At 49.2% G+C, this 24475-nt stretch overlaps 1 protein-coding gene across 6 annotated transcripts in view; it reads right to left on the bottom strand.

Moving 5' to 3' along the window:
• MOB3C (MOB kinase activator 3C) overlaps positions 1–24240 on the bottom strand; it is a 54907-nt gene extending 30667 nt beyond the window's left edge. For 3 of the 6 annotated variants that reach the window (XM_045028948.1, XM_045028943.1, XM_045028949.1), the window contains exons 1-2: positions 14939–15091; positions 1654–2163 (exon numbers count right to left, since the gene is read on the bottom strand). In XM_045028948.1, the coding sequence (XP_044884883.1) occupies positions 1654–2071 (418 nt within the window). In that variant the 5' untranslated portion in view covers positions 2072–2163; positions 14939–15091. Of the gene's footprint in view, positions 1–1653; positions 2164–6499; positions 7037–8765; positions 8887–14938; positions 15092–24155 lie in introns of those variants that run through there. The other 3 variants (XM_045028946.1, XM_045028947.1, XM_045028945.1) reach the window with 3 other exon arrangements.
• Positions 24241–24475: the final 235 nt, after the last annotated feature.

Below are 24475 nucleotides of genomic sequence, written 5' to 3' on the forward strand. Positions count from 1 at the left end.
TGGATTCAGATTCACAAGCCCATGACCCTCTAGAAAGCAGTAATGGTGAGGAAGACGCGCCAAGGGCTGCGTTTCACTGGAAGGCTGATCACTATGTCTTAAGATTCTTAAAGCTTCCCTTTGGAGGAGGAGGAAACAAAAAATTAAAAATAAAAATCAAGCGTTGCTCACTTCATCAGAAAAGGAACCGCTTCCAAGAGCGCCATGTGGGCTTGGCAGCTGGGTTCAATACAACTGAACCACGGAGAGGACCGACTGCTATCTAGGGGGAAGTTTATTTATGGAATCCGGGTGCTCCATGAAGACGCTGAAAAGAGCAAGAGCCATCTGTATGGAAACAGGATTGCTGGTATGTGTCCATCAGACCAAATAATGAATCGCTGATACCGATCAGCGAACCCAGTAAACTCCAATCCCCGATCTCCCCAAAGAAGGCAGATGAACCTAATTAGCATGTGTGATATTAACACCATAGTTACCCACAGGGGTAACGAGGATTAAATCTGCAGGATGGGCAATAAAGAGGGTTAGTTCACAAACTTTTTCCCTCTGGAAACTGGGTTAGGTTATAAGAACAACTGTTTGTGGTGGGCCAGTTCCTAGTGGAGATCTGTCCTCATTGAAAAAGCCACATGTCCTTGTAGGCCACAGGTAACCTAGGAGAGGAACAGCAGGGAATGTCATAGGTCAGGGGTGGAAGTGCATCGTCACAGCTACGTACAGGAAGCTCGAGTAGCACCACTCCCCACACCCTGCTTGGCTTTAACGAGTGCTAAGGAGTCCCTCACGTCCACAAAAGCACCAAATGTAGGGAGAAAGGATTCAACACACTGAGTTCATAGTGTCACTTCATTAAGCTGGTTGCAGGACAGAGCTGGCATATTTTCCTTTGCCTTTCCAATGACTGTTAAAAAGAAGATGCAAAACTTCTTTAACAGAGAAAGTAATTATCCATGGAAACATGTTACTGGTGATGTGCTAGATTCTCCATCCCCTGGAGTCTTTACATCATGACAGGGTGATTAGCTAAAAGATATCCTGTGTTTCAAGACTGAGCCTAATAAGTTTATGGAGGGGATGGTATGAGGAGGTTGCCTACAAGGGCATATAGCTGATCTGTGACTGCTAGCAGCCGATATCTCCAATGGCCGATGATGGGACACAAGAGGGGGAGAATTCTTTCCCAGGTATCTCACTAGTGGGTCTTGCCCACATGCTCAGGGTCTAACCGATTGCCAAATTTCGGACCAGGAAGGAATTTCCTCCCAGCTCTGATTGGCAGAGACTCTAGGGGGGTTTCGCCTCTCTCTGCAGCATGGGGCATGGGTCACTTTCAGGTTTAAACTAGTGTAAATGGTGGATTCTCTGTAGCTTGAAGTCTTTAAATCATGATTTGAGGAGTTCAGTAACTCAACCAGAGGCTAGGGGTCTATTACAGGAGTGGGTGGTTGAGGTTTTGTGGCCTGCGATGTGCAGGTCAGACTAGATGATCATGATGGTCCCTTCTGGCCTTAGAGTCTATGACTAACCACAAGCCATTGGGGCTGGATGTGGGAATCCCTGGGTGAAGTTCTATGGCCTGTGTTATGCAGGAGGCCAAATGAGATGATCACAATAGTTGTTATCTGAATGTAAGAACTACAGCCCACTTACCGATCCTGGTAGGAAAGATGTCTTCATTGTTAATGAGCATCTCGATCCATTCCATCAGCATACACATGTACTGGGGTGCCGATAGCTTGGTCGGCCTCTTGTACTTGTGATCATCCTGCCACCTGTATTCGTATTTGAGCCCACCGGACATGATGGGGCAGCTCTTCTCGGTGCAGAACTCCGACATCGTCCCATAGATAAGGTTTATCCTGTTGAAGAAGTCAACCACGTGCACCGCTATCCAGTCATTGATATTCTCCCCAGGTGGCAACTGGACCACAGTCTTTAGATCCAGCCCAGATTTGAGAGAGGCCTGGGCTTTCTTGTACAGCTCAAACCGCTGGGTGCCGGGCTCGAATTTCTTACGGGGGCGAAAGGTTTTGTCTTTGTTGAAAACTTGGCTGAGGCACAAAGCCATTCTGGGCTGGGGCAGCCAGGTTTAAAGGGGGCAGCGGCACGTCCCAAGGCAGATTCCTAGCCTGAGAGCTTCAGGGTGGACATCGTGGGTTTCTGAAAGGAAAACAGAAAAATAATGAACCCGTTATTTATGAAGCCAACTGTAACAGGCTCTCCCTTACTGTAGCTGCTCACGATGAATTGGTGGCACATTCAAGAGACTAGATGGTCTTGTAGCTAAGGTATTGGATATCAACTGAGGGAATCTGGGTTCGATTCCAGGCTCTACCCAGACTCCTTGCGTGACCATGACCTTAGTTTCTCTATCTGCAAAACGGAGATAAAGGAAGGATTGTTGTCTTGTCTATTTAGATGGTGAGGTCTTGGAGGCAGGGATGTATTTATAGCACCTAGGGCAACGGGGGACCCTGAGGCATCTCGGTGCTGCCATAATGCAAATGGCAATAAACGTTTTGCTGGTGCTACCATGGCTGGCCCGGTGGGAAGCCTTGCGTGTGAAAGATGGGGGCACCTTATGTTGACAGCCTCTTCATAAATCAATATCCCTTGAGTAACAGCATGATCTTTGCAGGGAAAGGCTCTGCTCACACCGGTATCTCAAGGGCGGCTGCTCTAAAGCAAAATAAAAAGCAGTAGCAGAAGCGTTCAAGGCAGCTTTCCCTCCTCCCCCTCCCCTGTCCAAGCATCGCTCGGATGGCTTGGTGTTGATTTCCTTTGTGGTTACACGGGAAGTCCCCCACCCGCACAAAGAGCTTCCCAGCTCATAAAAGTGCTCCCTGTGACCTGCCCCTGCGGCCAGCCTGGCAATTCCCCCAGGCTCTGAAGCGAGTACGGTTAGCTGGCCGGTCACGCCACTCTATTATTTACCAGAAAATGGAGTTTGTCTTCTGTTTCTTTAAAGCCCCTTAGGCCCAAATCCCACGTACAATTGTGTCCCGAGGGACGTACCGTTGGAGTGTAACGATGTGATATAAAAGGAGAGACTCCTCTACCCATACAGCCGAAATACAATGCAAACTAGTCACACACAATCTACCACCTCCCGCCATGTTGCTGGATTGCATCAGCTGCCATCTGCACCTTGCTTTAAAATAACAAAGCTGTGTCAGGTCTGACACCAGCTTTGGCAGCTAGTTCTGCATCTTTGCATCAGTAGAAGCAGGGTGCTCCCGGACGGGATGGCCAGGGGGTTATCTGGAGGTCGCCCTGAACACTACCGTGAATTGTGGGATTACTTGCCATTTAATAAACGGCTAATTATGCCCCTAGATGCCTTCCTGAATTTACTACCACGGAAGTGGAAGGTCTGTGTTTCTCCTGGACTCAGACTATGAACTGAAATCTGTGCATCGCTTTCAAAGAGCCAAAGGGCTCGCCAAACATCACCGATCAGCTAAAATACATTTTGCGTCGTCCTACAGTTCCCAGTGTTAATACTATTAAGCACATGAGATTGGAGCTCCACTGTGCGAGGCGCTGCATGTCCACCAAGTGAGAGACCGTCCTTACCCTGAAAATCTTGCCAACTACTTTGACAAGTCAGAGCAAGTGTGGGAGAGGAACAAGGGGCGCAGAGAGGGGAAGTAACTTGCCCAAGGTCTCAAGCAGAAGAGACGAGAGCCCAGGCCACCTGAGCTCCAATCCAGTCCCCGGTTCACCTGTCACAATAACAACGGTCACAGATACACACTCAGGTCCTTCCATCCCAAAGGATCCTAGAAGGTGCTTTGCAGACTCCATTACAACGTACACTGGAATCACGTCACCCACTAGGGAAGAGCAAATGCCTCTTGGGTGGAACGCCGCAGGTACTGAGGAGCCCGCTGCAGCAATAGACAGAGAGCATGGCTAGAAATCAGTAGATTTGCAGGGGGAGATTTCCCCTGAGGGCAAATTATCCAGACATTGGAGTATTAAGTGTTGTCTCCAGTTGTTCCTGAGGGACAATAGCTGGTTGTTGTTGACGCTCATCTCTTCATTTTGGATGCCCTGTGCCTCCCTGCCTGGACAGCCGCCTGCTGTTGTGTGAAAGCAAGGGTGACATTCACCCCGTGCAGAGGGCAGCACAAGCCCCTCAGTCCCATTGGGGCACAGGGATTTTCTTGCCCGTCCGGCCAGGGGTGGCTGTTGCTCCACATGAGAGACCAAACGCTGCTCTCAGCCTAGCAGGGTGTCTGCCACTGACACCAGTGAGACCTGCGCCTGTGGGCCAAGCGCGCTGGAACAAGGGGGACCAGGAGCCATGGCTCCATCACTTTTTACCAGCTGTAAAGGCAAACAATGGGGGGAGGGGCGGAGCTAAGCACGCAGGGGGTGGGGTCTTGGGGGAAGAGGCGGTGCGAGGGTGGGGCTTCAGGGGGGAAGGGGACATGGGGGGCGGGGCCACGGTTTGGGTGCTGATACCGCCCCCACCTTTTAAGGAGCTTCGGTCACTCCTGCTGTGGACTGAAGAGCAGAAGTTGCCCTTTAGCATGAGAAACAGGCCTCAAGCCCTCTGAGGCAGAATTCAGTGCCCCTCTGTGGCAGTGCTTGGGGGGAGGCAGGGGCAGCGGGGCGTGGTAGCAGCCCTCAAACACTCCAGCAGCGTCCCGGCTTCCTGCCTAGCAGCACAGAATAGCCTGAGAGGGAGGCTGGTGGTTTGTAACCCAAAGCATCCACCCAGTTACTGAGTCTGGAACTAGTGCCAGATAAAGAATGAGCGTTATCTTGTACTTTCCTGCATGGCTGTCACATTTTCAAGGCGCACCCTGCTGATACCGATAAGCTTTCCATGACTGCAAGTTTTCTGGACATTTGGGTTACATCTCCTTCTAAAATAGACTTCCTGGGGCCCCCCCATCCAGCAAAGTGCTGAAGCAAGCACTTAACTTGAAGCATGCAACTTACTGGACTCCTACTGACTTCAACAAAGCTAGTCACATGTTTAAAGTTAAGTAGGTCCATCAATACTTTCGCTAGATCAGTGCCATAAATATAATTGATACACGCACACACACACACACCCCTACCTATTAGGGCATTGGTGGTGACTCCATAGTTAAGGTCGCATTGAGATTTGCACTTAAAGTAGGATTCAAAGTCCCTCACGCTACATAACATGCACCCGTATCTGGAGCTCAATCACCATTGCATATGTTTGCCATGGTTTCGCTTAGTGAGCCGCTGTCGGCGCTGCTGCCAAGCTGCACAGGCCTGGTAAATCCTTACAGGAATTTGGAAGAAAACAGATCTTCAGAAAAAGTAGAAGCAGAACGTTCCCCTTCAAAGCAAGGTCAGTCTGTAGAGCCACAAACCTACAAAGAAGCCAGGTCTCTTCTCGATCTCCCTCAAGAGGGGTCGGTTTAGTATCAGCGCGAATCTTGGATGGGGAGGGTAAAGCAAAAGCTCAGAGCCCAGGGACCTGGGGGTGAAATCTTGGCCCCACTGAATTCAGGGGAGTTTTGCTCCCCCGCCCCCGGCAACGAGGCCAGGGATTGCAGCCTTGCAGTCTAATAGCCGCTCTGGTTCTTGTGGTTAAGGCACTGAAATGGGACTTTAATTCCTGGCTCTGACACAGACTCCTTGCATGACCTTGGGCAAGTCACTTTGCCCCTTTGTGCCTCAGTTTCCCCAATTGCAGAATGGAGATGATGATCCTTTTCTACCTCACAGGGGCAGTAGGAATGCTTGCAGTGGAAGCTGCTATACAAAGTATTATTATTCATAGCTCTGAGCTATGGTTTCACCCAAAGGCCTGGAAATCGATTGCATTGACTTCAACAGACTCTGAGGGGAGGAAACCTGCAGTTAAAACTGTAGGACCAAATTCCCCCCTCTCCCATAGTAGCCTCTGATTTTGGGCACCCGACCTTATTTACAGAGAGCGAACACACAGAGTGGGGCTGATGATGTTCCAGCCGTGCCCATAGGCTCAGGACTGCTCCATATAAACAGTAGGAAGATGGCCAAGTCTCAGGCCATTCTAGGAGGGCTCAGGGAAGCTCGGTATATGCTGCAGCGGCTTCTCCTCAGACAGCCGCCTCACACCATTAGACACCCTGCCCCGATCTTTCCCACCTCTTCACTGAATGCATGATCCTGGAGCAACACAGTGCACATTTTTGCTTTTAATTTTCACATTACAAAACCAACTCCTTCCCAAAGCATCAAATCCACAGGGGGAAGAACAAGCAGCAGCTGCAGTCTATTCCATTACAGCAGGTGCCTACAAACCCTACCAAGGATACAGCTGAAATAAATCAAAGCCTCTGGACGTCTAAACCCCAGGCCTACAGGGAAGGGGACCTGGGGTCAGTCTCTTGCTTTCTAGTCCCGATTTGCTGCTGCATTTGGGGAAGTCACTCTGCCTGCTTTGGTTTCATTCTTCTCTATCTTACCAGGGTGCTTTGTGAGGCACCACTGATCTGTGATCCTGGATTGGGGCACTCACCTCTTGAGCGCCTCCAAGTGGCAGGGTGCAGTACTGCCTTCCTTTTCTCAACCCTGGTGCCACCTGCACGCTGCTGGCCGCCCTCAGGGCCTTCCGTGGCTTGGCCCTCCGGCTGAATCACGAAGTCTCAATGACCTTCCAGGGTATTAAAGAGTCTAATAAATAAACAGTCGATTTGCCCTCGCTGGGGTCTTCCACTGCAGCGCTGGGCCCTTTAAATTTGACCCTTTGTTCAGAGTCCCAAATAAGCCCCATCCCCTTTGTGGGGTTTACGCCAGTGGCTGATGGCAGAACCTGGCTCGCTCACTGCTCTGGGTTCCAGCCCAGGGACCCTATGCACAGTAGCACATACTGCCCTCTCCAATCCGTCACTGCTGCTTCCTTGGGCTTCGTCCAACCAGGCCCTTTATCTCCAGCCCTTGCTCAGGGCCAGTGTCCCCAGGTTGCTCTCTCTGCAATCCCAGCTGTGCAGGTTCAGCCAGCCATGAACTCTGTGTAGCGTCAGGCCCCTGTGCCCAGAGACACCCTCCTTCTCTCCTCCAGTCCTAGCCAGGGACTGCTCCACTAAACACCAGGCAGCTCCTTTTATCTGAGTCGGCAGGGCCCTGATTGGCTGCTGCTAGCCCCTCTAGCCCTGGAAGGACCTGGTCTCTGTGGTTTTCCACAGTGACTACTCCAGAGAGTCCTCTCTAGGCAAGCCTGGAGGACCCACCTTCACTGCTCTTTTCTTCTCAGCTCGCGACTTCTTAGGGAATCGTGTAGTAGGATCCCAGCAGGGAACTGCAAAGGGCTAACACACTCCATCACAGATCTGTAGACCGGCAGGTGAAAAGCACTATACAAGTATTATTATCTTCTTTATAAGAATTTGCTTAGATATTTCTCTGGGAGGCCCAGAACTCATCCCTGCTGAGCAACGTCAGCCCTGCTAATTGCACAGGGGATTGCTGTGATGACACCCAGGGGTTGAATAATGGAGCAAACAGGGAACTGATTGGAAACCCCAGCCTTTCGCTAATTTGTCCTAGTGACCAGGAGACTCATTGCAAAACAAAGTTGCCGAATCACGAATCAGTTCTTTCTCAGCTGTTGTTTAATCACTGGTGATATTTCCGGGCATACCAGGACATGTGCTGGAGTAGATCAATAACCCTTCAACCTTTGGCCTAGTTACAGCCATCGGCAGTGCGGAACCAATGCAACCCATAGTGCAGATGGACAGAGCTGCTGTTTGTCCCATACGAGCTTTCCCTTGCTTGAAATCGCAGTTGGTTCCTACCGGTGCTAATTACAATGTAGCCAGTCTGCATAGGGATTTGCCCAATCTAAGGTACTTATATGGCCCCTGTTACTATAGTATTGGAGCATCTCATGACCTGTAATGCATTTACCCTCACCACACGCCGGTGCAGTAAGGAAGTGCATTATCCCCATTTTATGGATGGAAAACTGAGGCACAGCGTGTCTAAGTGAGTTGCCCAAGAAGTCTGTGGCCAGCCAGGAGACTGACCCCTGCACAGTCCTGCCCCTCCATACAGAAGAAGTGTCATACTGCATCAGACCATGGTCCATCTAGCCCAGTAGCCTGTTGCTGACAGTGGCCTGTACCAGCGCTTCACGGGGAGCGTACAGAAAGGTACTCAGAGGGTTCGATCACCCTCAGCTGGTGATACCTTACTACAGCATTTGCTATTAGTTCCTTGCTGAGGGGTTGGGAGAAGCCACCCATTTTTTGTTGCATGGCTTGGCCAGGTTCCATGCTCCAATGGTTGTTTCATTTCATGGAAATCAGTCCACTAGAGGCACCAAAAAGCCACAGAGCCTGTCAAATCAACCCTGAGGACCTAAACTTCAGGAGGGCATCATCCTCCCTCCTGCAGAGACCGGGGACACTCACACCCCGGGTTTTGGGCCCATTGCTAAGTGGATTGCAGGGAATTTCGTGAATTAGAACTAGCATTGCAATAGCATCTAGAGGCCCCATTTTACCAGGCACTCTACAGACATATAGTAAGAGAGAGTGTCCCTGCCCCTAGAGAGCTTACAATCTATATAGCCAACAGACAGGAGGGGAAACTGAGGCACAGGGCAGGGACATGACTTGTCTGAGGTCACTGAGCAAGCCCATGGTAAAGCCAGGAATAGAACCCAGGTCTCCTGACTCCTATCCCAGTGCCTGAGCCAATCAGCCTGTCCTGCAGTCTCCCAGGTATTCATAGCACCAGCTCCGTCCAGTTTCCCAGCCCTCAGCGAGCAGCGTCCTCACCCCAGCGTCAGGATGGACGGAAGCAGATGTGGGATGCCGACAGGTGGCCGTCCTGGCCGGAGACCCCGCTGCCTTTCCTGCTGCGCTGCCCCCATTGTGAGCGGGGCCCTTCCCGTCCCAGGTGGGCCTGTCCCGGCAGCCGTAGCTCACAATCGCCCGGGGAGGCAGGAAGTTGGAGAGCGCCGGCTCCCTCCCCCTCCCCACAGTGCTCCAGTCACCAGGCAGCGTCCCAGATTCTTTTGCCAGTGAGCTGCAGCAGAAAGGCCTCAGTACTGTAGACGAAGGAAGGAAGGGGGAGCCCTGTTCCTGTATCTGCTGGGTCAGGCACGAATATAAGCTCCAGCACTGACTCGGCTGCCAGTTTCACCACCAGCTGCGCTGTGTTCATTCCTCTAGGCACATGGCCTTGTCTACACTGAGAGGAAGCACCAGTTTAGCTTAAACTGGTTTAATTAAATCAGGGAAAATCCAGATCGGTTTAAAACCGGTTTAATTGGTCTAGTTTGTGCCTGTAAATTTACCACCTAAGCCAATGCTCAAGCCACGGCTAAGCCAGAATAGGTGTCCACATGCAGAGCTGTAACTTACAGTCTGTCTCCACCAGCAAGTTAAAGAGACAGTTATACTGGAAGAAAAGTGTTTTACACTGGTATAGCCCTGCCTGTTCAGAAAGGGAAATACGCCGTGCCAGCAGAAGCACCTTTATAGCAGTATAACAGTGTCCACACTAGGGGTTGTACTGGTGTAACTATCTCAGTTAAAATAATCATGCCCCTGTCCGATATAGTTATATGCGTGCAATGCTGAAGAAACATAGGGCTTCTCCTAATAGTTTTCCAAGAACAGGTTCCTCTGTGCCTCAAAAGGACATCTGTTACCGGTGCAAGGGTTAGCGATTTTCAGATGCAGACTGACAAAGCTCTGGGCCAGTCCCGTCAGCTCCATTGCACAGATGGGGAAACTGAGGCACAGGTGGAGTTGCGTGAGTTGTCCAAAGTCACATAGCAGCTCAGCGGTAGCACTGGGAGTCGGGAGACCTGGATGGGTGTTCCTGGCTGTGTTTCTGTGTGACCCAGGGAAGTCGCTGAACCTCTTGATGCCTGTTTCCTCTCCCATTCTTTGTCTGTCTTGTTTATTTAGACTGTAAACTCTGAGGCACAGGCTCTCTCTTACTATGTGTATGTACAGCACCCAACACAATGGAGTCCTGACTGATTTACCTTGGAATAGAACCTAGCTCTCTCCTGACTCCCACTACTCACTAGACCACATTGCCACAGCCAAATACAAAATGAATATTCATCCAGGGTCACAGGTTTCAGAGGGGTAGCCGTGTTAGTCTGTAGGAGCAAAAACAACGAGGAGTCCTTGTGGCACCTTAGAGACTAAGAGGGTCAGATGCGGAAGGAAGCCACAAACGAAAACGGCACTCACAGCCCATCTGGGTAAGTTTCAGTTCCCCTAGTCATCAGTCCAGCTTCAGAGACCTCCCAATAGGCACAGCAACCTTTAAACATGAGAAGTCCAGCCAGCGTATGGTGTAAGATGCAGGGCACAGCGGTAATCAAACAGGCTCTCACACGTCATCTCCACTTTGTTACACAGGTACACACAGAAGAGGAAAGGAACGTCGCAAGATTGGGGAAAGTGATAAACAAGAGCTAGACTGGGCAGCGGGGAGCTCCTGAGTGCTAATCTAAGTGCCCAGATACCCAGGTGATGGGCACAGTATGAGAACAGAACAGAATCCCAGCTCTGATTCTGATTTTCTCAGGCAGCTGGGCAAGTCACAACCTCCTTGCCTCAGTTTCCCCCATTTTTAGAACGAGGGTATATATGGTGCACCCCTCTCCTTGCTCAGCTCTGCTGTGTTTAGCTTGAAAGCTCCTCAAGGCAAGGACCAGGCTTCCTTGTCCGTTGAAAAGCGTTTAGGCCCAGATCCTCAAATATACTGTAGTTCTAGAAATGGGGACCCTGAGGCAGGGAGGTTGTGACTTGCCCAGGTGCCTGGAAGCTAGCCACGTAAATCTCGTTTAGGATCTGGGCCTTCCTACATTGTGGCTGCTACCAAAAAGAATGAATAAGTAAGTATTATTAATAAACCATGAGAAAGCAAACTCAGCAGCCCCGGGTGACCAAAACGAACAGATCAACCAGGAAAATGTATCCATCTGCTCATCGGCTGAGAACACAGCTTGGTACTTGATCTACAATTAAATGCAGTGCTGGGAGGCTGTTTGAAACCTTTAATGAATTAAATCCCCTCTCGCATGCCGGTGGTCAAAGACTCATACAAGCATCTGGCTCCGATAACCTCAAACAGCCACTGAGCAACACGATCCAAATTTTAAAGAAGCGGAACAGCTGCTCTCACGCTGGGACGGAGCGAAGCATTTAACATCCTAACACCAGCCTAACGATGGCTCTGACATGCCGCCAGCTCCTAAGGAGGTGCTCAGCCAGGGGCGGGTCACAGATCACAGGCTCTCAAATCCATGCGTGAATTTCCAGTGGGGGTAAAAATCCATCTTTAGGAAACGCAGGGCCCCAGTCCGAAGCAAGGGGCCCCAGGCCTGCTTGCATTGTTGAACCCAGGGGTGGGAAGGCAAGCAACCAACTTTTGGGGGGCCTCTCTGTAAAATGTGAGTGTCCCTCCAAACATCCAGGCCTGGCTCAACCCGTCTGTTGGAGGCTGCCTGAATCTGCGCAGAGCTTGAGTTTACAACAAACTGGTCTGCATGCCCCTGCAACGCTGCTCTCTAGTGGACAGACTTGGTCCTACCCCTTTGCCAACTCTACACCCCTGCCCTGCTCGTGAGTGTACCAAATCTCTCTACCGGCCTAGTTAAGAGTCACCCTTTTAGTTCACCGACTCTTGAGTTTGGGGAGTTGACAGTCACAAATTGCCTCTCTCGTGCCACATGCATGTGGCTTGTGGGTGACCTTGGGGCCTGAGTATCTGCAGAAAAACCCAAACATGGCAATGCCTCTCAGAGCCTGAGTCTACTGACTTGGGTTTGCAGGGCTCGTCCAACGGGGCTACAAATAGCAGTGCAGACGTTCCCGCTCGAGTTTCAGAGCCCAGGCTCCAGCCATAGGTGCCGATTCCATGGGTGCTCCACAGCTCAAGCACCCATGGAAAAAAAAATAGGGGGTCCTCAGCACCCACCATCCACAGCTGTTTGGTGGGGCCCCGGGACTAGCCACCCAGCAGCGAGCGGCTGACGGGAGGCGCTTGGATGATGCAGGGTGGAGAGGAGCGAGCAGTGGGTGGCGGGGAGGGCTTTTGGGGAGGGTGGAGCGCCCAGAGGGAAAAAGAAACGTCGGTGCCTGTGACTCCAGCCCAAGCAAGAACATCTACACTGCCATTCTGAGCCCCGCGAGCCTGAGTCAGTCGACCTGGGCTCTGAGACGCACTGCGGTGGGGTTTGTTCTTGCTGCCATGCGGGCACACCCGAAGAGACTCCAGCCAGGCAGGCTCTGCGGGAGAAAAGAAGGAGGCCTGTAGGACTCCTCCTAGCCGTCTCAGTGGCTGACTTCAGCTCCTCTCAAGTTTGACTGCACGAGTCTTCCTTTCAATGTCATGCTTTAGGGAATTCCTCTCTGCTCTCAACAGTAAAAGAGGAAAGTCCCCTGCTGACACATGACTTCGACAGCAGATGAGCATTGGAGAAGTCAGCGAGGAACCTGCTAGCTGAAGCTTTAAAGGGATAATGGCGAGATATTTCGAGCGGATATTAACCTCTCCAGCCAGCTGTCCCATCAGGCACCTGCAACTGCATTAACTATTCTTAGTTGGGCTCTGATCCTGCATTCACCTACACACGTGCCTCTGCAGTCAATGGGACGAGGGGGCTCACAGTTAAGCGTGCGCAGAAGCATTTGCAGATTTGGAGCCTTGTTGCTGTTGTAGAGAAACCCTGATACAAAGAGCCGTATGTCTGGAAATGGATCGGACGTCCCCTAGGGCTCAGCAGCGTTATGGCCAAGTCAGCCATCTGCACCCTGTCCCTGTACAACCTTTGAGTTTAACTCATCTAGGGGGACATCACATGATTATATTTTAAAAATGGTCACTTGGCCACGATGTTCCCCAGACAGGGCTGGTTTCTCTCGGCTTCCTGCTGAAGCCAGACCCCCGGCTGCGCTGCCTTGGAGGAACGGGGTTATTGGCCGCAGATCCCAAGTGCCGTCACAAAGGATGGAAAATTCCAGGAGACGTTCCAAGGAAATTGCTGGGAGGGGGAGTTTGCTGGCTGGGGCGTGAAGGGCTGGGGGAGAGGCCAAAGCGAGCGAGCCTGGGAGAGGAAGATCTGAAGAGGAGTCCCAGCTGAGAGATGTTGCTCTGAGCTCCTTGGAGATCATCATTTACCTGCTAGACGTCATGGGAATCTGTCTGTGGGTCCCAGGAGGGGAACTTCCCGCAGTCTCAGCTGTTCGGATGCAGCACCAACCACCATAGCAACTAGGCACCAAAACCCAAGTAGGGAATCACCCTTCTGGCTGCTGCAGTCAGGACACAGCCTGGGAAGCTGCAGCCAGGAGAGCGGAGCCCAGGTTACTCCTGTGGCTATTTCCCACCAAATCGCTCAGGACTTGGAAACCCCCTTCTGTCCCCTAGTGCGAAACACTACAACCGTGCCAAGCAGATTTCTGCTTCCAGACCGCTGCCCCCTGCCTGGTTTTGTTCACTCCCTCTTCACCCTGCCCACTGCCAGACAGTCCCCATCTGCTGCCTCCACGCCCACCGCCTGGTATCACCCAGCCTGCCTGCTGCTCCCGCCACTGTCACATCTGTCTGCCCCAAGCCGGCCCATCACTCTGCCCAGTGCTAGCCCACTGAGTGCCTGGCATCACGCACCTTGGCTACTGCTCCTCCAACACCCTCTTAGAATTCGCCTCTGATCACGCCTCCTTGTAGTGTTTGTTCCCCAAGGGACCAGGAGCCAGCTTCAGTCTATCGCGCCCCCGTCACCTCCTCACACCACGTCTTTCTCCTCCCCCCACCTCTGTGAGGTAGGGTGGTGCTGTTATCCGGGAACGGAGGCACATAGAGGCTAAGTGACTGGCCCAAGGTCACACGGGGAGTCTGTGGCAGAGGGGGGAATTGAACCCAGGTCAGAGGCTAACGCCTTCACCACCGGGCCAACCTTCCTCTCACTAGACCGATCCTCTTACTTGGAAAGCAGAAGAGAGGTGTAGCTCTCTGGCCAGTGCATGTTACACGTCCCACTCTGTGCCTGATCCACAGAGGACATGGATCTACCACAGCTGCCAGCTAGGGGATTTGGGGTCTGTGTAATTCAGTAAAGGCTCATGCTCCTAGCTCTGGAGGGACCAGGTCCAGTCCTTAGTAACAGTTGCTGCAGAGGCACAACCCCCAAAAGCCTGGGCTCAGTGGCTCCTGCTGCCTGTTCGGAGCATGTGAGCCGCGCAGCCCCCATGTGGGGGTCAGACATGATACCAAAAACAGGACACACCAACCCTCTACAACTCATCTTCTGAGCAAACCCAAGCTCCTGCCGGACTCCATGCTCTCACGCCAACACGTATGGACCAGCTTCCAGGACATGCAATTGCCTCACTCAAGCCACTAGCTATGGGACATGTAACTATAAAACACTACAACCACACAAAGGAAATTTCTGCTCCCAGACCCTTGTCAGTTTCCTCAGCGTAGCCTTACAGTGGCAGCTGGCCCCTGTCCAAACTCTGCTAAGCACAGAATACTGCTTCCAAACGGGCTGTTGTGGCTCCTCATCTGCTCCAGGAAGTGACATTTACTCCGCTCATCGGCTCCGAAAGCCACATTCATTCCCCCTCTGCTATGGCTGGCCCCTCACGCTCGCCCCGGATGTCACAAAATACGGGGTCACTAAATATTGACACGCGCACCAGCTGAGCGGACCCTAGTTTGCAGCATCCAGCTCCTGAAAGGCCCCCTCCCCCTAAAATGTACCATCTGCATCTTCACTGCGGGGATCCGAAGTTGGGGGAATCAATCCCCTTGGCTGTGTTGCTCTTGCTCCCAGTGGGAGTGTGACACACAACAGGCTAGCAGGGAAAGCGTGAGGTTGGAGCTGGAAGGGGCTTTGCTGGGAGACAGTTATTCTCAGAGCAAACCAGAAACTTCTTAAAGAAAGTTTTAAAAAAGCCCAAAACCAAACACTCACCTAACTCCAGAACTGATGTGAATTAGAGACCAAATCCCTCCCGAGTGTATGGAAAGGTCAACTAGCTAGATCCTCCGGATTCCTCCTGGGCTCCCTCGGTTTAGCTGTGAGATCCCGGGGTCAGGGAAAAACCTCACACACGCACCAACCCTCGCTGGGGTTTTCATTAAAGAAACTCTGCCTGATCTTTCCCGCCCCCCCTCCCAGTGATGTCATATCCTGAGTGTGTCCAGAGTACAGCTGCCTTAGCAATAACTGACTCAAAAAAAAAAAGAAAGAAAGAAGCCGTAGCTCGCCCTGCCCCCTACGCCTCAATCGCTCTGGCTCCTGCTTCCACTCTGTGGTATGCAGCGTAGTGGTAGTTGTGTTGGTCCCAGGATATTAGATAGACAAGGTGGGTGAGGTAGTAACCTTTATTGGAACAACTTCTGCTGGGGAGAGAGAAGCTTTGGAGTTTACACAGAGCTCTCCTTCAGGTCTGGGAAATCGCTCACTGAGTCACAGCTAAATACAAGGTGGAACAGGTTGTTTCACATAAGTAGTTATATATTTCAAGGGCTCATTCCAGCCCCAGGTGAAGTGGCCTGTTATCACCCCTCCAGTCCTGGAGGGCAGGAAAGCTGTGGAAGGGGGAATTTAGTGGGTTACAGATTGTTGTAATAAGCCATAAATCCAGTGTCTGTATTCAGTCCAGGGTTTCTAGCATCTAGCAGAGTTATGAATTTAAGCACCCAGGCTTTGTCGTGCGCCGGTTTCCTTTCATATCTGCTATGATGATCAACACCCCCCACATCCATGGGTCCCACACATGATTATCACAACATGTGGCGTATCTTATCCAGTGCACTAAATGCCCCTACAACAGCCATGTGGGTAAAACAGACAGACATTCACCACGCTCTTGAATGAACTCACAGAGAAAAATGATAAACAAAAAACCTTGTATCACCTATGGGAGACCACTTGTCACCAAGCGATCGCTCTCTAGCTGACCTCAAGGAAACCTGCACAATTCCTTCAAAAAATAAGACTGGGAGCTTAGATTCATTTGTTAGATGCTAAAAATCATGGACCAAATAGACACACTGGATTTATTGCTTTTTACAACAATCTATAACCCTTTAAACCCCCACCCGCAATGACTGCAGAGGTGTTAACATCCCTTAGAATATGTGCGGCTAACTACCTGTGCTGAACAATCTGTTCTACCTTGTATTTAGCTTAGATGCTGGGAGAACCTTTCCCAGCCCCGAAGGGGAGTTCTGTGCAGCCCGAAAGCTTGTCTCTCTCACCAACAGAAGTTGGTTCAATAAAAGAGATTGCCTCACCCCCCTTGTCTCTCCACTCTGTGGAGCTTTTTGCTGTGGATCATGTTCCCTGGGAAACTGTAAAGCACACATCATGCTTTGATGCTGCAATATCTCCTTCGGCTGTGGGTCTTTCATTGGGCTTCCCCTAGTTGGCTCCAGCCCACAGATTTACAAAGGAATGTGACATGTGGCAGTATAGCTCTCCCCATGAAGAAGTTAATTGAGGGGTGGGACCGGAGGAGAGACAAGGGGAGAGAAACATTTACTATTCGCTTTCCCTCTGCCACTGAAAATCAGCTGGTGGATTTAGCCTTGTCACCAGTGTTCAGAAAAAGAGAGGTTCTCTTGAGCGAACTGGCTTCAAAGTTGCTTCCTTTAAAGGTCACATTCAAAACAGAGCTCTGATCCTGCAGGTCGGTGTAACTGAGCCTGACTCCGGCTATTTCTATGCGCAAGATTGGGTCTTTAAATCTGTATATGATAAAGTTCCTTAAGGGGACCTATAAACCTGCAACCCTGGTGGCCCCCAAAGCCGCCTCTAAATCCTATGGACATTTTAGGGATGTGAGGAATCTAGAATCAAGCCCCCGGCAGTTCTACACAGCAAGTTTCTGTACTTGTGGAATTAACAACACCTTCAATTTCTATGCCAAAGGCTTTTACACATCCAATTTCCTTCACTGTTTGCTCCCTAGCTTTGCTTTTTGTCTCTCTCTCTCAGCTCAGCAGCTTAGCCTTTGCTTATCATCAGTCTCACCATCAGATTGCCTTGTATTGGCACAAAGCTACAGCCTTTGGGTAGCAAACACTGCTGGAGAATGTTTGCAAAAGGGGTTTTTACTGGGGGGGGAAAGGTGCCATGGCAACATTTCTGTTGTTCTTAGCTTCTGTAAGCTCTTATTCTATACAAGGGAGATTTAGGGCCAAGTTTGTCCACATTTTCCATTAACTATTGGCTACATAAGCTATATAACGATCCTTCCCCGGCACCCCCAAGATTGGCTTGTAGCTACTAACAATACCTTGATTTTCTTAAAGGGGACCATCAACATATATGTAATCAAATCCCTCTGCTACTCATGGCAGCCTCAGTTACTAAAATTAAAGAATGTGAAAGGTCTCTTTTATTTCCCACTATTTATGGGCCTAGTTGAGCAGTCAGGGGCCACATGCCTTCCTAGATAGAGTCCATGGGAATTCAGCCAGAGTGCATCCGAAGTTACTTTACTTTTCTCTCCCTCTGCTTGGGCAATGAAGCTAGACTGGCCAGCTTAATGTTTAGGACCATGCAGGCTTAGACCAAAGGTCCACAGTGCCAATAACTTTCCTCCGACAGGGATCAGCACCAAAGATGCTTCAGAGTTAGATGCAAAACTCTAACAGTTTTGCAACAAAAGGCTTATATTTGCACGGCCCAGTGGCAGTCCTTTATCATGCATCATGATGGTAGGTATAGCTCATGTGCTTTTAACCTGGTTAGTATAAATTCAGACACTTACCCATATAATTGTCCACACTTTACCTTAGAGCCATCTTTTTCTCTAAAATGATATCATGTAGCAGTGAGTTCCACGGGTTAATTGTTCCCAATGTACTTCCTTTCACCAATTTTAGGTTAACAACTTTTAATTTAATCAGATGCCCCTTGTGAGGAAGATGTTGCCAACTGGCCTTCTCAAGACCGTTCATTATTTTATATACCTCTGTCAGGTCACCTCCTTGCTATCGTGGTTTATAGAACCATAGTCATTCTTAAACAGGAGGCATTTATTTAAGAAGCCACAGCTAAAGACAAAAACAAACAGCTTCCATGTAGCTTGACTCCCAACTTTGTTTACCAGCAGAGTCGCACCCTGCCTGGAACTCTATACAGCACACAGGGTGAACTAGTGGCTGAATAATATACTGCAAGAAAATATACAGTTACCCTCACTGAAATCTGGCTCCTCCTCAACATTCAGGGATGCTCAGGTCTGGGTGGGGTCTTGCTTTAAATCCACCTCTAACGACATTAAAATTTCACACAGCTCCGGTAGTAAAGTAAGACAGAGGAAACTCTGATCTTACTTCCACTGGTTCACACCAGGAGTAACTCCACTGAAGTCTCTGGAGTGACACCACTGTGAGAGATCCGGATCGGCCACCAAAGATTTTGCTTAGTCAGGGACGCTGCCTCCCGCTACTCCCCAGCCTGCCTGCATCACAAGTGTTGCCCCTTCTCAGCACTGTGGGCCTGGTCCGATGCCCACTGAAGTTAACAGACCCTCCACTGACATCAGTGGGCTGTGGATCAGAGCTTATGGCTAGTAACTGCAACAGGAGGTGCAGCAGTGTCACTGCCCCTGTCCATGTCACATTCCATTCCTGGGGCAGAGGGCTCCTCACCTGCCAGCTCAGCCACTGGCTGAGCAAGACAGGAGGAACGGGCAGATTTGCCTTTCCCTTTTTATCACACTTCAGAATCGAGTTGAGCGAACATGAGTCATCCAGGAGGCAAGAAGCCACAGACCCATCAGCTTGCAAAAATCACAGACCCACCCTCCCTCCGTCCCCCTGCAGCGCTGAATTCTAAACTGTGCCGCAAGAAAAGGAAACAAATGAGAAACAAGAAGACAAGCTCCCCTCGATCTGTTCCCTTTACGGGCCATCGGCCTCTAGGCCAGATCCTAAACAAGTGCAAGTCAGCTTAGCTCCACTGAAATCAACGCAGCCACGTCAGGTCCCACTTGCTGAGCATCTGGACCTTTGTCCACAGTCATTTTGGAGTTACAGTAAATCGTGAGTCTCCGTCTCCAACCTCCCTGGGATTTCCCGTCTGCTGCTGTCAGCCACAAGGCCGGGGGCGGGGGCGGTTAATTTTTTGCATTAACTGCGAGGTTTGGAGGCACAGATGTTTTTCACGTTTTGCTTTCATCCTTTGCAGATGGCTTGACGTTTACACGTGGCACCAGGACAGCAAATGTCTGACCTAAGAGTGTCTGACGTACATTTCACCTGCCACACAGAGGGCCCAACCCTGCAGAGCCACCTCCATAAGTCTTAGCATGACTGGGCACTAGTCCCCCAAGTACGGACTCCACTTCAGATGATGTTGGATCTTGTTCCTTTTGCTACCAGCTATAGGGACAGTCATTGACAACAGTCATAATGCTATAGCCCGGGGTGGCAAGAAAGACTCTTCTAACCAGCTCAGGTTTGTTTCACTCACAGCCTCTCAAAGCAAACAGCCAGCAGAGGGACAGATAGCCAGAATCCTGGTCCCTTTAACTCTTAAAGGGGCCTGCAACAGATTTTTTTTTTTAATTGGGATTGTGCCCTTGTTTCTGATACAAGAAGGACTATCATCCCCTAAATTCAGGGATGCTCAGATCAGACTGAGATGGGTCTCCACCTCTAACAATACAAAAATTTCACATAGCTCTGGCAAGACAGAGGAAAATATTCTGATCCAAACACCCCTGTAACACCATAGGCTGGCACTCAGCAGAGGGTAGGTTTCGTGTGGGAGCTAGAGAGACCCACAGGGTTTGTCTGGATCCAGCAGCCCCACTAAAAACCTTTCAGAGGAGAAAAAAAATGAGAGGACTATAAAAACAGCCGTACTGGGTCAGACCAAGGGTCCCGTCCATCTAGCCCAGTATCCTGTCTTCCGACAGTGGCCAATGCCAGGTGCCCCAGAGGGAATGAACAGAACAGGAAATCATCCGGTGATCCATCCCCTGTCGCCCATTCCCAGCTTCTGGCAAACAGAGACTGGGGACACCATCCCTGCCCAGCCTGGCTAATAGCCATTGATGGACCTATCCTCCATGAACTTTAGTTCTTTTTTGAACCCTGTTATAGTCTTGGCCTTCACAACATCCTCTGGCAAAGAGTCCCACAGGCTGGCTGTCTGTTATGTGAAGAAATACTTCCTTTTGTTTGTTTTATACCTGCTGCTTATTAATTTCATTTGGTGACTCCTAGTTCGTGTGTTATGAGAAGGAGTAAATAACATTTCCTTATTTACTTTCTCCACACAGGTCATGATTGTATAGACCTCTATCATATCCCCCCTTAGTCGTCCCTTTTCCAAGCTGAAAAGTCCCAGTCTTATTAATCTCTCCTCATACAGCAGCCACTCCATACCTCTAATCATTTTTGTTAGAACCTTTTCCAATTCCAATATATCTTTTTTGAGATGAGGCGACCACATCTGCATGCAGTATTCAAGGTGTGGGCGAACCATGGATTTATATAGAGGCAATATGATATTTTCTATCTTATCATCTATCCCTTTGTTAAGGATTCCCAACATTCTGATCGCTTTTTTGACTGCCGCTGCACATTGAGTGGATGTTTTCAGAAAATTATCCATAATGACTCCAAGATCTCTTTCTTGAGTGGTAACAGCTAATTTAGACCCCATCATTTTATATGTATAGTTGAGATTATGTTTTCCAATGTGCATTACTTTGCATTTATCAACAATGAATTTCCTCTGGCATTTTGTTCTCCTGTCACCCAATTTTGTGAGATCCTTTTGTAGCCCTTTGCAGTCTGCCTGGGACTTTATATCTTGAGTAGTTTTATATCATCTGCAAATTTTGCCACATCACTGTTTACTGATCATTTATGAATATGTAAATAGGACTGGTCCCAGTACAGACCCCTGGGGGACACCACTATTTACTTCTCTCCATTCTGAAAACTGACCGTTCATTCCTATCCTTTGTTTCCTATCTTTTAACCAGTTACTAATCCATAAGAGGACCTTCCCTCTTATCCCATGACAGCTTACTTTGCTTAAGAGTCTTTGGTGAGGGACTTTGTCAAAGGCTTTCTGAAAATCAAAGTACACTATATCTACTGGATTCCCCTTGTCCACATGCTTGCTGACCCCCTCAAAGAATTCTAGTTGATTGGTGAGGCATGATTTCCTTTTACAAAAACCATGTTGACTTTTCCCCAACAAATTATGTTCATCTCTGTGTCTGACAATTTTGTTCTTTACTATAGTTTCAACCAGTTTACCCAGTACTGAAGTTAGGCTTACTGGCCTGTAATTGCCAGGATCACCTCTGGAGCCCTTTTTAAAATATTGGCATCACATTAGCTATCCTCCAGTCATTTGGTACAGAAGCTGATTTAAATGATAGATTACAGACTACAATTAGTAGTTCTGCAATTTCACATTTGAGTTCCTTCAGAATTCTTGGGTGGATACCACCTGGTCCTGGTGACTTATTACTGTTTAGTTTGTCTATTTGTTCCAAAACTTCCTCTAATGACACCTCAATTTGGGGCAGTTCCTCAGATTTGTCAGCTAAAAAAATGGCTCAGGTTTGGGAATCTCCCTCATATCCTCAACTGTGAAGACCAATGCAAAGAATTAATTTAGTCTCCCTGCAATGGCCTTATCGTCCTTGAGTGCTCCTTTAGCATCTCGATCGTTCAGTGGCCTCACGGGTTGCTTAGCAGGCTTCCTGCTTCTAACGTACTTAAAACATTTTTTGCTATTACTTTTTGAGTAGAAGGATCTGGTCTTTGTCCAAAGGAGCCCCAAGCCAAGTGCCTTCACCCAACCCAATCAGACCAGCCTGAGCAAGCTCCTAGTGATATCACAATCGACAATAACATCCCTGGATTTCCTGAGCCAGGGGGCAGTGGGAGCAGATGAAAGGACCCCAAACAGTCTCCTTTTCAGGCACGCTTGTGAAGACCACATCACTCTTGCCACAGCCAGAGAGGATTAAAAACCACCCACCTTAGTCATCAAGGGCTGGTGCATGCCCAGGAGTATGGTGCATGCCCAGACACCCTTTATATCCAGACAGGATTGGAAACACCAGGGGGAAGGGAGGGCATATGGTCACTACTCCCCTCCACTGAGCAGGTGGCTGGGGAATGGGTGGAGCTCCACAGCTGAGCTGGTTCTGAAGGGGAGGAGAGATATAAGGCAGCACTCAGTCACTACCCCCCCCCAAGCAGGGCGGGAATTGTGTGGTGTTCTGAGGCTGTCCCCTTGTGAGAGATGGATTAACCCAAAAGGAGAAGGATCACAGGCAACAAGCTCCCTTCAGTCGCAGGTGCTGGGCTGGCTTGGCTGTTCCAGCTCAATTCATTAGAGGTTTCAGCACAAGACATTCCATGGATTTGCGTAATGGGAAAGCCTCTTTCAGAGGAGCTTGGCCCATTTCCACCACGCAGGGAGTCGATTCTGATCTCTGAGACCCGGGGGGCACGGAGCTCCACCGATATCACAGGAGCTGTTCCCGATCTAAAGCAGTTTTGCCGGACTCAGAATCTGGCCCCCACTGCTTGTCAGATTTCTCCTCCCACCTGCCTACCGCTAACTGGGAAGTTCCTCCTTTCTGTGGATTCAGGGACACGGTTTCCCCACCTGTAAAATGATACTGCCCTCCTTTGTAAAGCACTTTGAGCTCTGCTGCTGAAAGGTGCCATATAAAGGTTAAGAATCCTGTGGCACCTTATAGACTAACAGATGTTTTGCAGCATGAGCTTTCGTGGGTGAATACCCACTTCTTCGGATGCAATCTTCTTTGCATCCGAAGAAGTGGGTATTCACCCACGAAAGCTCATGCGGCAAAACGTCTGTTAGTCTATAAGGTGCCACAGGATTCTTTGCTGCTTCTACAGAACCAGACTAACACGGCTACCCCTCTGATATAAAGGTTAGGGATTACTGTTTAAAAATACTTTTCTCTTGTCATGCTTCGTTCCTGCTGTTAAGATTAAACAATACTTTAAGAAGGCTGGTTTGGATCACTGTGCTCACTTCCTGGTAACAGCTTCCAAAGGGACGAACCTCAGGGGCTGAATTCAGGCGGGACTGTTAGGCAAAGAGAGTTGGTACACAAAGTGCTGTAGCCAGCACCCTATCTGAGAGTGAAGAATTGTGAAATTCCTCCCTCAGAAGGTGAAAGCTAAGGGCCTAGCACCTGGAGGGAGTGCACTCAGAGAGCCAGGGAGGGGTCAGAGGCACAGCTGGCCCTCTCAAGGTCTGGGGGGAGGGGGAAGGGGGGAAATCAATTTTTCCAGACCAGGCCTTGGAAAAAAACAGGAGGGAAATTGAAAAGAAACTGTTCTATTAATGACAGGGTTCAGAGTAGCAGCCTTGTTAGTCTATTAAGTATTTTTCTCTCGGAATGAACAGTGATTGAGGAAAGAAAGAAGCAAAATTAAGGTAGGCAGTTTAAGTTATATTATACGGTTCATAGAATGGTTAGTTTTGTCTACAGTTATGACACTTACAGTGTGTAGATGTATATCTAAGGATAATGCACTATTGAAGAGTTTGGTGGTGGTTTTACTATAAAGTTTGGCTATATACCTGAATTTACAGTTGGTCCTTAATATTGTGCTCTGTTAACTACATTACAGGGACATTCGTTTTCCAAGCTTTTTCTTTGGAAACATGAGTTTCTTCTGTGCTTCCATGATCATATCAGGCCAGGTCTATTTACATATTATTTCTGACCTGAAATGATATAACCTTCTCTTCTGTTTACAACAATATTGATGTTTTCTATTTGCGACATGTTATATTTTTATCCTATTTGCCAACAGGCAAAAATATACTCCTAAGTACCTCAGTGAGCAGCTGCAGCGCCGGCCCTAATGCTAGGTATATTTGTCATTACTCAAATCAAAACTAAAGAATTTCTACGTATATATTTCATAAATAGACCAAACGGTATTTTTTTATGTGCTAACGAAATTATCCATCAGACAATTCTGATTCCTAAAGAAAAAAATAATGTTTAGCTTTGATAAATACACAACTACTGCAGACATTTAAGTTTTTCCCCAGATTTCTGGTTTTTGCTGGAAAAAAGGGGGGGAAACGTGCTTTTTTTTTTTCACGCCTTCAAAATTTCTGCACATCTGACAAGCCTAGTCCTGACCTGCAATAACTCCCTAGATGACAAGAAGCAGCCACCCCTAGGGAGCAGGGGTGTTTGACTTCCACTTTTTCCTTTAGCAGCTCCCATCAGCCTCTGGGACCTCCAAGGCCCTGTCCACACCACAGCTTCAGGAGTTGGTTGGCTCTAAACTTCTTTAAAAAAAAAAAAAAATCAGTGCAACATAGTTAGCATTCAGTTGCCATGGCAACTAACCATGTTTCACTAGTACTCATAGACTTTAAGGTCAGAAGGGACCATTATGATCATCTAGTCTGACCCCCTGCACATTGCAGACCACAGAATCTCACCCACCCGCTCCT

This window comes from Mauremys mutica, chromosome 8, assembly GCF_020497125.1.
Source record: "Mauremys mutica isolate MM-2020 ecotype Southern chromosome 8, ASM2049712v1, whole genome shotgun sequence".
Taxonomy (NCBI): Eukaryota; Metazoa; Chordata; order Testudines; family Geoemydidae; genus Mauremys; species Mauremys mutica.